The following is a 15,840-nucleotide window of genomic DNA, read 5'->3' as shown; positions in this document are numbered from 1 at the left end:
CTATCACAGGATCATTTGTGTATTAGGACAAGTCTTGGGAAGACATGCCTTTCTGAAAAGAAAGCTCATGTATGTTGGGGAATGATGCACCAAGTACACTTTTACAAAGCCAGAACAGTTCACTCAAACTTTTGAATTTATTGTCATATACCTTGCTGAATTGAATCAACCCTACAAAAGCTTTTTCCCTTCTTCCATGAGATTGCTATCCAGTGCTGACAAAGAGGTCTTCATGTCATTGTTAAAGACTAGGTGGAAGTGACCAAGTATAGACAACTCAGATGACTGAAACATCCTGAGAGACCCCATTATCCGTGAGCCTATAAATGCCTATTCTCAAGACTCGGACACTTGACAGGATTTTAGCAGCTTTAGTGTTTCAAAGTTTAAAATTCAGAGACAACAGTCAGATATTTACTAAAAAAGTCAAGGAAGTTGCCAATTTATTTGGACAGTTAAGACATACTTTCAAGCTCCTTAGCAGCAGCTGTTATGACACCAGCTATCAGATTTTTAAATTGTTTAACTCAAATATTTGAGCAAAAGACTTAAGAAACAGATTAAGATTAGCAACATTTGTGACAGCAATCTCAGAAGGAATGATCAACATGTTTAGAAGCTTAAAGTAACCACCTAAGTATTGAATTCATTGGTTCTGCAAGCCGCATATACAACATTAACTTACGGTCTGCGTACATTACTACAGGACACAAAAAACATTCTGTATTTAAAAAGCTAACTTGATCATACAGGCAGTGAGCCAATTTATTGTAGAGCAGAAGAGATAATGCAAATATTATCTCTTCTACTGGGGATACACACTTTTTGGTGTATCCCCAAAAAGCACAGCTGCAACAATGCCATGTTTAGAGCAATCCTCCACAGATCAGATGGAGACCACAGTGACAAATGCGATAGGTCAAACTGCACCAAGAACCACCAGCACTGGTTGAACACACAAAAGACTTCTCTAGGATTTCCAGCTTTGTTAAAATGTTACAGACCAAATTATTTCTCTTCAGAAGACAAGCTCAGTAAATCTGGAATTACAGCTGGTTTGTTTTCCTTATAAAAAGCTCATAGAAGTAATTTTCTATCCCAATTCACCAGTAAGGAAAGTCCGTAATTCCAGTTTGATTCTCTCATCACCTCCTACACAAGTAATGTCTGATCAGATTTTTCCTACATTAGAGAGGAAAGAGCTCAGAGGCAAAGAAAAAAATCTCAAGGACATGTCAGTAACACAAATTAACAGTCAGCAACAGCTACCTCCATTATAAGCTATCAAACAAGACACTGTGATATGGCCTTCTGCCTCATTCTCATCTGCTCCGATAGCCCTGTGAATTGCCTGCATGAGGGCAACTACAGGTTACTAAGGGCGCAAAGCATTTTGGCATTTCACTAATTATACAGCTAGCATTTTAGTTAATCTTCACTGATTACGTTTTAAGCTACTATTTAAATGCAGAGAACAAGAAAAAAAGTAATTTTTATACAAGTTGTATTTCACTTACATTTACAGATATACAACCTGACCAGGGATACTGCTAAATAAGATCATGGAGGATTTCAAAAGCTTTAAACACTATATTAAGTGTGAGGTTCCCTTAAGGTATGAATGTCATCCAAGCATCACAAAGGTTTGACTCAACCATATGTGCACCAGTCATAGGTTATTAGTATTTTTTAAAGATTTCTATTCTTACATATGAATAATTTAAGCAATACCCTAGGCCAAAAAGTACAGTAAAAACCCTTTGAAGCCAAAGAAGTCAGTGTTGAACATTTACTACTGGTAAAGGGAAAGTTATTGGAAGAAATGACAAGTATTCAAGCACAATGTGAAGAGAAGTAAAATCAAATCAGGCAACTAGCTACACAAATTATCCTCTCAACCCTACATGTGTCCTCTACACTTCTACCTATTAAAGCATTCAGGTGTTTGAGTTCTTCACAGCAGCCAGTACTCTGTGTTTGCACACACTATCCTGGCAGGGTAAGCAGTTGTGCTGAAATCCTTTAATTTATTAGGTTTCAGACTTTATTAACAAGCCTTAATGGGGACAGGATTCACTAACTGATTGTGTCAGTCAGCATAAATGCTCTACCCTTTGCGTACAGCATGCAGATGTTAAGCAGGCAATGATCTCAAAGCTGCTTGTTTCCCCTTTGCATTCAGATACACTGATATTTTTTTAAGTTCCACCAGTGCATTCTTTTGCTATATGTTATGAAAACCTTTATCAGAAAAGCTTAATGTCTGAGCTGTCCCAGAATTCAAATAAATGAACGTAATTGCCAAGCCTTCACAACTTACTGCAGCAAATAGTGCTTTCAACTGTTTGGGCAAGTAGCTGGTATGCACTGCACTTTCATTACATAAATGAAGTTAACAGGGCAGACAGTAGCCTGAAAGTTAAAACATCACACAGCCCCCACAGCCATGGCAGGGAAAGATGCAGCAAAATACATTTGGACAGTTACATGCAACTACATCTTTCTTCACGAAACCTATCCAGATTTGTCAGAACAGTTATTGGAAAGGTTGACAATTTCCTTAATTTTTCTTGACTTTGTTCTCTGACATTTCCTTAGTTCAAAACTGGATTACCTCCAAGCCAAAAAAGCCTCAAGCAGAAAAGAGGTCAGGGAATACCGTTTAAGTTAGTAAAGGCTAGCGTGAGCAGAGTTTCTCCGTGTCAATACTCACCATCAGAGGGCACTACTGTACTGCAATAGACCACTCTCACACTCTGCCAAGGAGAAAGCCTCTGATGCTCCTAGAAAATACAAACACAGCAGAAAGGACAAATGTTCAGTGCCGCTCGTCTGGCGGAATCACACCCCAGTGCCACCTCCTGTCCCCCCTCCCTCCATCACCTGCCCCAGTGCCAGCGCTGGGCATTTCCTCCCATCCGCCGCAGGGGTAACCGTAAACCAGGAGCACCTGTCAAGAACAGCCTCTTCTCTCACCATCTGTCACCCGGTAGGGTTTCCCCCTTCAGCCAAGTTCACCTCCACATACCTCACTCTCAACGCACATAGTTTTGCGTGAGAATCTGTAATGGAACAGCTGTGATTTTCCTTTTTTCCTCCCTTAATGTAAAACGCATTTTTAAAGCCACATTGAAGTTAACCAGTTTAAGAAATTAGTTTGCATTACTACACAGATACGGAAAACAGAAGTCATAAAAGCATCAGTTATTAAAAGGTTAAAAAAAAAAGTTTTAGCATAACAGCAGGGGAAGGATAGGGATGTTAGTTGTGGATTCTCTTAGGTTCTTTCTTTTAAGGCTGGTTTCAGTGCTGAAGTGTATTTTTTTTTGTCCTTACAGAAAGCCAGACTCTACAAGCTACAAGTAGTAAATATGCCTGTTCATAGAAGAACAAACTGTTAAAGATGAAAACAAAGAATTGTGATACTGAGCTGCATTGCAATCCTCCCCCAACAGTGAAGTTACGATTCTAGCACAAGAGGGACCAATCTTCAACAAAAGTAAAGAGCAACACCAGCTGCCATCTGTCTGTGGTGGTATGTATTTTGGTGACTACCGCTCAGGTTTTCAATAGTTTTTGCCCAATATGGGCATTCCCATGCTCTAAAATACAGCTGCTAAACCTGCATTTCTATAAAGGTATCTCACAGGTAGGACTTGTTTTTTAAGCAAATTGCTAACAGAAGTTTGCAAACAAAAGCCAGGCTGTTGATTATTTCCCTGACAAATTGTCCAGACCTCCATATTTTGTGAGGTTGCTTTCAATAATCTACTTAAAATAGCTTTATCTGCTACTTCACTTTTCTTCTGAAGCCTGCTATACAAATCAAGGAGCCTTTCAATTACAGTAGTGTCTTGAAAGCAGGACCAGGTGGTCCTGTGGCAGAAAGCCCCAGGTGGTCAGTGCATTGACAGCTCTAGAAATTCACCCTCGCTTGTGCTGCATTTACACTCCATTTTACTAGGTCTTGACACTGAAAATCAGTCAAGTAATTCTCAGTTTTCCTCCTTGCAATTGCATTTTCAGCTTCCCACACGCAAGTCAAATCGGCAGCTCACAGGAAAAGAGAACTGGGCATTAAACTGCTGTAACTGAAATTAAGTGGGAAGTTGCATGCTTTGGCAAAAGTAAAGTTTAAAAAACCCTAAACCCTACGTGTTGGGAACCAAAGGACAAATTTGCCTTTTGATATGTGAAAAATAGCAAGTCTTCTGGACTGACAAACACCCCTGTGCTGCTACTGAGCAACCAGGACCACCTCCACACAGCTGATGAAAAACATGTTTAAAACTAAAAAGCAACCAAGCAAAACAAATGTCTCTCATCCTGGACAAATCAATCTCTGCTGTCTTAGCATCACAAAGTATGAAAAAAGTCAGAAGCTTCGATGATCAGAAGCCATACCACACATAGGCAATTTCCTGAACAAATTTTATCTAAAGAGGGGAAGCCTCTATAGGAAGTTTGGGTAGGGGTGGGGGGTAGGAGGAAAGGACTAATTTTTCTTATTTGAAACCAGCAACTTCCAATTTTTATCCTTCCAAAAATAGTATCAGACCACATACAATTGCAAATGGGCAGACTTTATACAGCAATGCACAAAAGCTCCTGTCAGAGTGTGCTACCACAAAGCAGTTTACATACTTATTTTACCCAATCCCATGGCAGAGCTGGCACTTTCGGATATGCACTTTTCACTGCTTTACTCTTCCCTTTCACATGGCATTAATCATTTACTTCTGAAATACTGCACATCAAGAGCCTGCCTTTCTACCAGATTTCCACAGCAGCCCAGAAATTCAGTGGCAGTTTCCAGAAAATCCTAAACCCCACTGAACCCAGCACTACCCCATTGCAGAAGAGCTACGTAACTGAAAGGTATTATCAGCTAGCATCCTCAAAGACCTTACCTGAAGACCACGAGTGTCTGACAGGTATAAGCTAGCTCCAGAAGTCTCCTGCCCTCATACAATACAAGCAAGAACAAGGAAAAAGGCAAAACAAGTTAAAACCCAAGACATGTTGGGTGGCTCATAAAAAAGCTGAGGCATCCCCCGGATTTAACCTTTTTGATGATTCTTTCACCCCAATTCAGGTTTGAAGCAAGCCTGTTTCATTAACCCCACAGCAGTATGCTGCCATTATGTTTTACAGGAAAAAACACTGGTTAAATTACAAGTATCTGTCAACTCCTGTAGTTCCAAACTGCACCTTAAGATACAAGCTGCTGTTGGAAATGTCTTATCTAAGAAAAGAGTCTCTACTGGTTAGGAAAAGAAAAAAAGGAACAAATGAACTCAGCAGAGACCTAAATGCCATCTTCTGCCATCGAAAGTTAGGGAAGGCTTAAGGTATCAATCACTTGAAGGGCGGTAGCTATTTTAAAACTGAGATGGAGAGAAATATCTGAACACCTCATACAATATCTGCAATCCAACAGCTTTATGCAGAAATGAAGCTCGGGACAGAAGCAGTGTGAGGCAGAGGACAAGAACTTGTCTTCAAGCTTTGCAATCACAATCATTTGCCTGCAGACAAACAGTCGACAGCTCACCACTTCAGCAATGAAGTGTGGAATAACTATATCCACACAGGTTTCAGTGAAACAGACTTCTCCACCACTTCCAAAATAAATGGTACTTGCAGGGTGAAAAGCACCAAAGCCAGACTATTGAAATCAGAAGCTTTAAAGCACCAGAAAAACTTCCTGGGTCTCAAGAGAACATATGCAAGAATTTACTTTTCACATCCATTCGAACCTTAGTGTTTCCTGTCTTTATCTGCAGCAAGATGCATTTTAAGAGGCTCCTGGTTATGCAGCAGCTTCACTCCCAGAATGATTAAAGGAGCAGGAGGAAAAAAAACCCAATAAAATTTCAGTCCTTTGTCAAAAACTAACACTTCCTCCAGTCTTGTCAAGGTCTTTATTAGACAATCTAAAGGTAAAAATAGCTACATTAGGGCCTATAGAGATGCTGTTATCCCATTCTACATGGTTGACGAAGTTAATCAAAGCCCTAGTGGAAAAAACCCTGCCTTTTAGCTATCAGTGATTGCTCTCTGATGGGAAAAGAGGGAGCAATCTGGCAGAGCTCAGATTCTGCATTTTATGTAATTATCAGTGATAGATTGGTAACAACTTTGGGGTACCACTTCTCCAATCCCTAATTAAAATCAGGATTGAAGTTGTCTAGAAAAAGAAGAAAAAAACCCCAACAACTCACCCCCCCCCCCCCAAAGGTGGATATCTTAATGTGGAAAACCAAGCAAAACATGCAGTTAACTCATTACCTGGGGGACAGCAAAAGCCACAGAGCTTTTATGAAATATGGAGCATTTGCTGTGTAAAAATTGCTTACCCTGAGTGAAATCTTTATGAGATATATTTGCAAGTGCCAGCAACAACATCTATTTTACAGTTTATTGAGGTCTTCCATTAAATGAGGCTACCATGAAGCAGCCCACCTTTTCCTACAAGCAACAGCTATTCTCCTCTCTATCCCGACTTTCACAACATGAAAATCTATGTGTCCTTCCTGGCTCTGATAGTGGCTATCCTAAAACCTCCTGGCCAGCCTCTTGGTGACAAAAGCTGCTGCAAGGTTCCCTGAGCAATCACAACAACCCAAACAACCCAATTCAAAAGTGCCAAAGAGCTCCATTTACCAATCTTTTCTTTACCTCAGGGCTTCCACTCCTGCTGGTCTGCTCAGGCTGTTACATTTTGGTCTCTGAAACAGTACTTTCATAAGAAGCCATCAGGTCCCCTTTTGCACTCCCATTTTGCTGCCCCTGACCACCAGAGATACAGAGCAGAACCACGTTCTGTCCAGAAATTGCAGTCCAAGTTCCATGTGTAACTTACCAAAACAGCTAATATTTTAGCACCAGTAAATAAGCTCCTACTGGATTTAAGCACATGTAGCAGTGGTGGATTGACTGTGGCCAGCTGCCCAGCCAGCTGCCCTCTCACCTCTCTCCTCAGCAGGACCAGAGGATGCAAGATGGAAAAGCTCATGGGTCAGGGTATAAAGGCAGGGAGATCACTCACCAATCACTGTCACAACTGGGGGAAAGCTATTTACTGCCAGTTAAAGTAGATAATAGCACAAACCAGGCAGAAATAAACACCTTTGCCTCACCTCATCCCTTTTTCCAGGGCACAGCTCTCACCCTCACTGTCAACTCCTTCCCCCTGCTTGAGGGGCGCAGGGCAATGGAGGTTCCTTCTGGAAACATCCATGCCGCAGCTCATGGAGGACCCATGCTGGAGCACAGGCAGCAGGGGTGTCTCTGCCTTGGCGCCTGGAGCTTTCTCCTCTCACCCCAGTGTTTGCAGGGCTGTTCCTCACACTGTTTTTCCTCATTCCTCTAATTTTCCCAGCATTTTTCCCTTTTCTTACCTCAGATTGCCCAAGGCACCAGCCAGTGGGGCTGAGCTGTGCCTCGCAACCAGAACCTGCCCAAAACAGGCCTGAGGCAGCCCCAGCTTGTCCTCATAGACTCCTCAACCTCTGGGCATCCCATACAGCAACTAATAAAGCAAGGCTTACAAATAACATCTCCTACATGTGAACCAATGCAGGACTCTGAGCACAGACAGGATCTTTTCAGCCGTCCGACATGAAGGATGCCTGCAGCAGTGCTTCATGTGGGCCTGAGGAAAGCAAGGAGACAAAGAGAAGATCTGACAGCAGCCCTTATGTCCACAGTACCAGCAAAGCCGGATCCTGGATACTAGTAAATATTATGTTAAGTATTTCCTTCAAGGCACACCCTGTGCTTCTGTTTGAGAGCCTGGTATGCAATAAAGCAGCACCTGCTCTTGCACAGGTAGCACTCACACTGCACCACTTTGCTGCCCTGCAGCAAACTGGAATGCACAAACACCAAATACTTGGCCAGAGGGGGAAGCATGGCAGGGAAAGCCTTTGTACCTTGGAGATGTCCTCCTGCAACACACCTGCGGTGAAGGCACGAGAACCCCATGCCTCTGGACACAATTTTCCTCCCAGTTTCCAACAAGTCCAAACTGCTGGCTTTTAAACTATATGGCTTGTTTCCCAGGACCTGAGCATTTACCCAATTAAATCCCACTGTCTTGAACTCATCTCTTTGTCAGTATGTCCTTGCTCACATCCCACTTGAGAGGACAGCATTTGTCCTGAAAAGAACATTTCACACCTGCTGCCTCCATAGGGCAGTGTTTCTGCAGATGAAGGTCAAAAAAACAAGAACACATCTGAACTGCAGTGTTATTCCTCTTCAGTTTTTCCTTTTTTTTGTTTTGTTTTAAAAGTCAGATGGAGAAGATGAACACAAAAAAGGCAATGCTAGAAAAATGTAGGAAGTGTTAATCTTTGCATTTGGAAGCACTTTGTTTGACCTACACACCAGCAAATGGTTGTCATTTGCTAGACTTATTCCTGTCTGAATTCTCTCCCAGCATTAGTACAGAGCTACATCACATCTGCTAGGAAAGGAACATAAACAGGAGGTAAGCTATAAATATTCCTTTCTCATTCTACTTCCTTTGCCCATCTGCCTTAAACAGGTAATCCACGGTGTCCAGGAAAAGGTGGGGGCAGGAGGAAGGAGATAAATTCTTTGCAGAAAAAGGAAGAGGGAAAAGAAAAAATAAATGTATGAAGCAATTGCTCCTTGTTCTTCACTGCACCTTTCTCCCAGGCATTACTGCTGTAATCCTGTAAGATGAGTCTTGTAACAGGAACATCACTGGTTTTGACAGCTTTGATAGAGCCTCTTCAGGGCAAGGGAAGGAAGAGAAGGTAATGAAAGGGAAGAAGTTTAACAGACATGATAAGCATATTGGTCAAACAGTCTCTACTGCTTTTAACAAGTGTTCCCCTTGTCACCATCCACATCAGTGACACTCCTCATCCCACATCCCTCCCCTTACAAAAAACAACCCAAATTTTTTTCTGTCTATATTCTTAAGGTTATTGCTGATGTCAACAACTTAAGAGAATTACACTATTCCTGCGTTACTTGAAACAGATGATAACTGTGGTACACCAGACCACTCCTCTTTCATCCGAACTTCACACAGTCCTCTTGCAGGCAAACCAATGCAGGGCTGAAACATCTCCCTTGCAGTCTGTGATGCCAGATCACAGTTCCACTGTGAAAATATTTTTACTTTACTGGAGGTAGAATAGTTCAATTTCCACTTCTTTAACACAGCCCTCACGGTTACCAGGAAAAAAAAAAAAAAAAAAAAAAAAAGCTGAGAATTTTAATTCCCTTGCACTGTGAAGGTTTGACATACAAACCAAAGTACCATGGTACATTTAAGCCTGTATCAGCTTTGAAACCTGAGACAAAGGCAAGGCAGAGCTACTCTTTTTCCCAATTTCCACATTCATTACTCTTGAATCTTCCTGTACTGTACCTTCTCTTCTCAAATAAAAGGGTCCTACCAACCCTTGTTTAAAAAGCAGTCTGAAGAATTTAGTGAGTGCTGATGCCACTGACTTCAGGGTCCACGATTTTGTCTTCCTCAGTCACTCACAGCTGAAAACCACACAGCCAGAGAGAAGGAATAGAATGGATTCCCCACAGCATTCCTCCAGAGCACCTTACTGTTGCTTTGTTGTTCTTTTTTCTCCCTCTAGTACTTTTCAACACCATTAGACAATTAATTTTGTCTTTGTTACAGACAGTCTGTAAAAAGAGCCCTTACCCCCCTTCTCCTCCTTTGCTTCCATGCCATATAAAGTACTTCCTGGTGAGCAAACAGCAGCTCACTGACACATCTCTGGCACTCACAACACCAAGAACGAAAGAGTTATGAAGTGAGATTTCCACAAGAGCAAGGAAATTCCTTCTGCCTTTGTTATGAGCTGGGGAGCAGCCAACTTGCACTCACTTTCCAGGGAAATCAACTCAGAAATGAGAGAACCTTGCTTTCAGCTCTTGAAAAGACACAGCAGGCTCTTGAAGGCTTCAGCATCAGCACCAGCATATCTACAGTTTTGGAGAAGCTGCCCACACTGAAGTTCAGAGGTACAGCACTCTGCAGCCACAGTAGCCCAGTACATCCCCAGTACCTGGCAAGTCCTACAACATCAATCCCCTGCTCATTTTCCAGCAGGAAAGAGCATCACCAAAGAAATATAAATATATATATATATATATAAAGAAATAATAAAAAAAAATCTCATCTCTCTACCTAGCCTTACCTGGGTTTTTCCAAAAAGGAAACTGGTGCAAGCAGAAACTTAAGTACATGTAAAGAAGTGTCTTGGATAGCAAAAGGCAGGTTTTTTGCACTCAAAGTCATATCTTGTCAGTCCAAGCATTAAAGACAAGTAGTAGTTCCTTCTGCTGGATTATGAGCTTTACAGGGTAAAGCTTGAGACTGAATTAGGTTTAGGACTGAATACTTTATTAATACTTAGTCAGGGAGTTTGACTGTTGCCCAGAAGTGGCAGGTAAGTTTTACAGATACTCTCACATTCATATATTCAGGTCCTAAGACAAAACATAGGGTTTGATAGATGGCTGCAAACACCTATAGGCCAACTAACTTTGGCCAAGTTTCTTCTGTAAGAAATACCAAAGCATAGAACATTAACTTGGCATGCTTCTTTGCTTTTTACATTCTGGTTGTATCACTTCACCATCAGATGTGTTTAATACAGTGCAAGTCAGACACTTTGCTAGTCCCACACACATCTTGCCATTAAGCCCTGAAAAATTCTTCCATTTGAACCCTGGAAGTTCAGAGTCAGAATGGAAGCACATTTTTCCCCTAGATATGCTATCTGCCATAAGGACTGTTACTGTGCAACTCTGACTTCTAAATCTCTTATGTTCCCTGGCAAGTTACCATCATTATGACAGCCAAAAAGAAAATGAAAAAAAAATCCAATATTTTAAAGCCATTACAAGGCATTGTTTCATTGTGCTGTTAGACCACAGATCACGGAAACTTATACACAAACTTAATATCCCTATATCGTTAATGTTTAATGTCCTCTAGTTAACGATGTACCTTGTAACTTCAGTGGACAGCCTCTCGCACCCACCCTCAGAGAAGGTGCAGTGCTCACCTACTGTGTGCCATAGGTTAAATGTCTAGAGAAGGCAACTCAGCAGAAAAACACAAGTGCAATGCAGCACTATAGCGGCAGATCTTTACTGACATACTAATGAACTGCAGTAAGAACACCAACATACTTATTTTGAGCCTGATGTTTAAATAGCCTGTTAAATAACAGCTTTGAAGATTTCTCAGTTCAGCTTTCCTCAGCTCATCTCACCTGGCCTGTTTGTGAAAGGAGACAGGAAACTGAGGTTGACCCCTTCTGTACAGTACAAGGAAGAGCCATATGGTACCCTGTAGCATTCTGTGCATGGCTTCAGAAACACAAACTTGGCAGTATTTCTGAAGTTCCTCAACACTGTTCCACCCTGGCTAGGAAATGCACGGAAGAGCCAATCTGGTCCTGCTCCTCTAGAGGAGGCTAACATTTATCATTTGTGGGACTGTTACCCAAAACCCCTTTTCTCAATCTTGGCAGCAGCACTTCTGACTGGAGCTCCAGTTCCTGTACTGCCCACTTCATAATCAGTCATCTCTGGGAAGACAAGGCAGAGACGCAACAATCAAAAGGGTTTTATTTAACTGACCATTGATAAAGGAAATAACTGTAACAGCATCTCCTATAGCACTCACTAGCTCAAAACTATTAATTTCAGCTTCTCCTGTACAGAATTACTGTGCTACGAAACTGAACAACATAATTATTCTTAAATGCATGGAAGCATAACAGAAGCATTAACAGCTAAACAAAGTTTGAGGAAAGCTAATAATATTGAATCATTTGAAATAGATCATTTAATCTGACAGCCAGCACCATTCTCAGAGCAAGCTCAGTCATGGCTATCACTCCTTCAGGCTGAGTGCAGCAGGACAGGAGGCTGAACACCCTAATGAAGGGCTGCCTCTCAGTGTCTGGTGCCATCACAGAGTCCACGGCCAGGCCATCATCATAACCAATCAATTCTGTCACTTCCTGAGCATCCCTCCCCCATTTTAGGGCAAACAGTTGAAACTGGGCTGATGGATTTCCCTACACATTTTCAATAGTTACCATGTTATTAACTGCCAGTATATGTGATAAACCAAGATCACAGGGGAGTATTACATAAGGAGCTCCCAAACATTTGGTTCCAGTTTGGGTTTTGGTTTAAAAATACTGTTTTCTACTGATTTTATATCATGCAGATTACAAGGATTATTTTGGTAGGATTTTAATTGAACATTTCCAGATTGTTTCAGTGAAAGTATATTTTTGTTTTAAAATCCAGAATATAAGTTACTGTGTTTATACCTGTAACCATCTAATTTTTTTCCCCACAGAAATTGTTAAAGCTTCATGCAAAGAATAAAACACAAATCAGCTTTCAGCAGCCAGCCCTGAAAAGCCAATTTGTACTACTTTCCCCACCATAATCCATAAACCACTCAGAGATATGCACGCTAAGGGCAGTTCACACTTCTTTCCAATACGAACACTTCACTATAATCCATGTTAAGACACTGAGAAGTCTTGGAAACAAAGCAGTAGAAAAATTACCATTTCTCTTAAGACAGTTTTAGAATTACTGGCCTTGGGAAAAGAGATAATCCTGGGAGAGGGGGATTTGGAGTGGAAAGTAATGGGAGGTATTTGGCTAGGTCACTTCCTTAAAGCTTTTCCAAATCAATTAAACTGGGTTTAATATATTGTGATAGGTGTTCAGTGGCCTAGAAGACAACAATTTGTAATTTGGGTCTGAATTACATAATCTGTCAGACACACCTTTACAGTTGGTATTTTCATTGACAGCCTCAGCTAGTTAATGAAAATTGAATCATTCTTCTCAAGAAAATTAAATACACACATGAAACAGAGCGAAAAAGCCTCCGTAGAGAAACACAAAGGGACAGGCAACATTCAAAACATGCTTTTTATCCAAGCAAGGAGGCTGGCTCAGCTCATTCAGAACAGAACCTTTTTAATATTTTTTCACTACAGTAAATAAGCCTGCAAGACTTTTCCTTTCATACAATGTTAATTATTAAAGTCCTTTCAACCTTGAACCCCAGGTTTCTTCCCCTCTGTAGACAAAGTCTTACATTGCCAGAGAGCCCATCTACTTCCACACAACTGTACCACTTCACATGCATGTGTGCTATTGCAAGTTGGGTGAAAGCCCCCTCAGTTTCCCAGATACATACACCTCCTTTGGACAACTTCATCCCCTGCCTTCATGTCAGACAGCGAGCAAAGAGCCAAAACCCTTCCCCCTACAACGTTCCAGGCCATGCAAGCGACTTGCTATAGAACAGCTACAGCACTGGAGACAAGTTACACTTTTGCTGGTTCTGCTGTTTGCATTATACGGATTTAACACATACAAGTGAGAACAGACTAAAAAGCTCCAAATAATCTGAGACCTTCACCAGGACCAGTTTGGGTCATTCCTGAAATGAGAGAAACTGAAGTCCTAAGGCCACTTTCCACTTTAAAATGCTGTCATCTTAAAGCAGCTTGGAGTTTTCATCCCCATCTTGCTGTAATCTTAGGTTTAGCTGCATTAAGTGAGCAAACAACAGAGAGGGCACATTTCAACAGCTCACATACTGGTAGGACTCTGCCGTGTTATCAAAGCTTGTGAAATCTGCCAGGATCACAGTTACGCAGTCTTGTGCTTGCACCAAGGCACAGCTTGCAATCATCTCCAAAATAGATACCAACAAACTTAAAAGATCCAAAAGTAAAAGGGTGATTCAGGGTTAGGACTCCATTATCAGCAGTTGCTTTCATCCTTGTCTGCTTATACTATTTCAATAACAGGTGAACTGGATCAAAACAAATTTTTCTAAATGAACCACAATTAGCTACCACAGCTGCTAGTCACAATGATTTCCGGCTGTATCAGCTAAAGGATTACATGTCCAGAAATATTCTCTAGAGACCTGGAAAGCAGGTTCCTCTTTTCACGGGTGTGTTTATTTGTTTTGGAGTTCTGTGAGTTTGTTTCTTTGGGGTGTTTGGTTTGGCTTTTGTTCAGCTGGGGTTTTGGTTTGTCTTTTTTTGTTTAGTATAGACAAAGCTCATTACTAAAACAAAATAGAAAGCAGCAAGGCATTACTAGTTAAGAGTTCAGGTATGAGGCCCAAACATTTCCAACCAAATAAGTTCTATTTGTAGCAACCAAGTCCCGTGATAGCACTCTCAAACCAATTCAGGTAGCATGCAAAGTTTCTGCTTTCTCAGCACTTTCTCAGCAGTGAAAACACATTAGCCATTGAGAAAACATTAAAAAAAGTACTGAAACAGGTAGCTGTAAGTACTGTAAGTGGATGCCCAGCTGAATAGTAAGCAATTCCATAAGAGAGCTCTAGATGTCTTAAAAAAAATAAATTAAACCAGTGGAAAGTAGACCACTGTTTTAGACACACAAGAGACACAAAACCAGTAATAATTCCATGAAACGCACATTAAAAAAAGATCACTAATTTCTGAGGGTAACAGTCATGACAGAAACAGAAAACATGCACAAAAGCTTAAAAAGCAGTAGTTGGCATGGTCATAGAGCAGCAAAACAGAAGGAAAGCAGGTACAACACTGCAAGGCAGAGCAGGACACTGCACCAACTGCAAACAGTACTTTTTGAGGAACATGAAAACACAACAAATCTACTCAACCAGAGTCCACCCCACACAGGTGACATGGCAACATGGTTTGTCCAGAGAAGTGTGACTTCCGCAGTGGCATTTGGAGTAACCTTGTGCTATTAACAGTAAGGAGGCTGTAGAGCAAACAAAAATCCATTTACCTTGCCCTTTCTCACAGTGTACTTATTTTGAGGGCACAGTGTACATAAGTATTTTGAGGCTAATTAAAAAGGCAAAGTCTCATTCTACATTGTGCTCCTGTAATTTAAGAATGTAACTATGATCTTGGAAAAACATTAAGAAAGTGTTACCATTGCAAGAGTTTCAATACAATTTGTGAAATCATGCACGGGTGGTGGGTGACTAGCATACCCTTCTCTTATGACAAATTTTCCACATCAGAAACCAAGGTAGACTCATAATAAAGAGATACAGTAAGAGTTTTATAGGCTGGAATGTAGTCTGTGGTCCTTGGAAGCTTTTGCAAGTGAGACCTGTTCTGTATCTCATGGAAGGTGCAATTTTTTTATGTACACATTATTTAACTACAAAAGAAAGTTTGGCAGACCAACACTACACAGTAGTAAATCTGATCAGTAATAACTGCTGTTCTCCTTGCCTACTGTGGAATGGGATGATAGATTTAAGTTTAGAGTACTAAATTAAATGAGTTTGGCACTATGACTCTTTGGATTACCAAAGGCTTGCCAAAACCTCCATCCTGCAGAGCACTGAAAATTTCAGAAATAATATCTCCAAGACCACGGGATAACCACCACCCTTCTGCTTTTGGCAGCTGATGAGAAAACCCATTCACAAGTTTGTAGGAAATCACATTGCAATTGAAGGGATGACTTCTGGGAGAGGGAGTTCTCCCACACACATTTATTATTCTTAACTCAGCTAATTTGAAGCTCCTTGTTCGGAATTCTGCATCTTCCAGACAGAAAGTCTTGCTTAAGGAAGATTAAATACCTGGTTCCACCAAAGAAACAAGATCTCTAGAAAAGCACCCTGTACAAATCACTCCTCTTACTCAAGTGTCAGATCTGTATGTAACTTCCCTAAACAGAGACAGCTCCTCCTATGATATTTAAACACACAATCCCTCCCAGAAATCACAGCAAGACATTAGAGGACTCCTCATC

The 15,840-nt window shown here is 41.1% G+C and overlaps 1 protein-coding gene across 3 annotated transcripts in view; it reads right to left on the bottom strand.

The window, feature by feature from the left end:
• Positions 1-15,840, bottom strand: part of MCU (mitochondrial calcium uniporter) — a 92,610-nt gene that overhangs the window by 11,610 nt on the left and 65,160 nt on the right. For all 3 annotated transcript variants that reach the window (XM_034062579.1, XM_034062578.1, XM_034062580.1), the window contains exon 2: positions 2,714-2,783. In XM_034062579.1, the coding sequence (XP_033918470.1) occupies positions 2,714-2,783 (70 nt within the window). The remainder of the gene's footprint in view (positions 1-2,713; positions 2,784-15,840) is intronic.

This window comes from Melopsittacus undulatus, chromosome 4 (genome assembly GCF_012275295.1).
Source record: "Melopsittacus undulatus isolate bMelUnd1 chromosome 4, bMelUnd1.mat.Z, whole genome shotgun sequence".
Taxonomy (NCBI): domain Eukaryota; kingdom Metazoa; phylum Chordata; class Aves; order Psittaciformes; family Psittaculidae; genus Melopsittacus; species Melopsittacus undulatus.
Note: the sequence above shows the minus strand (reverse complement) of the source record. Positions and strands in the feature narration are given on the sequence as shown.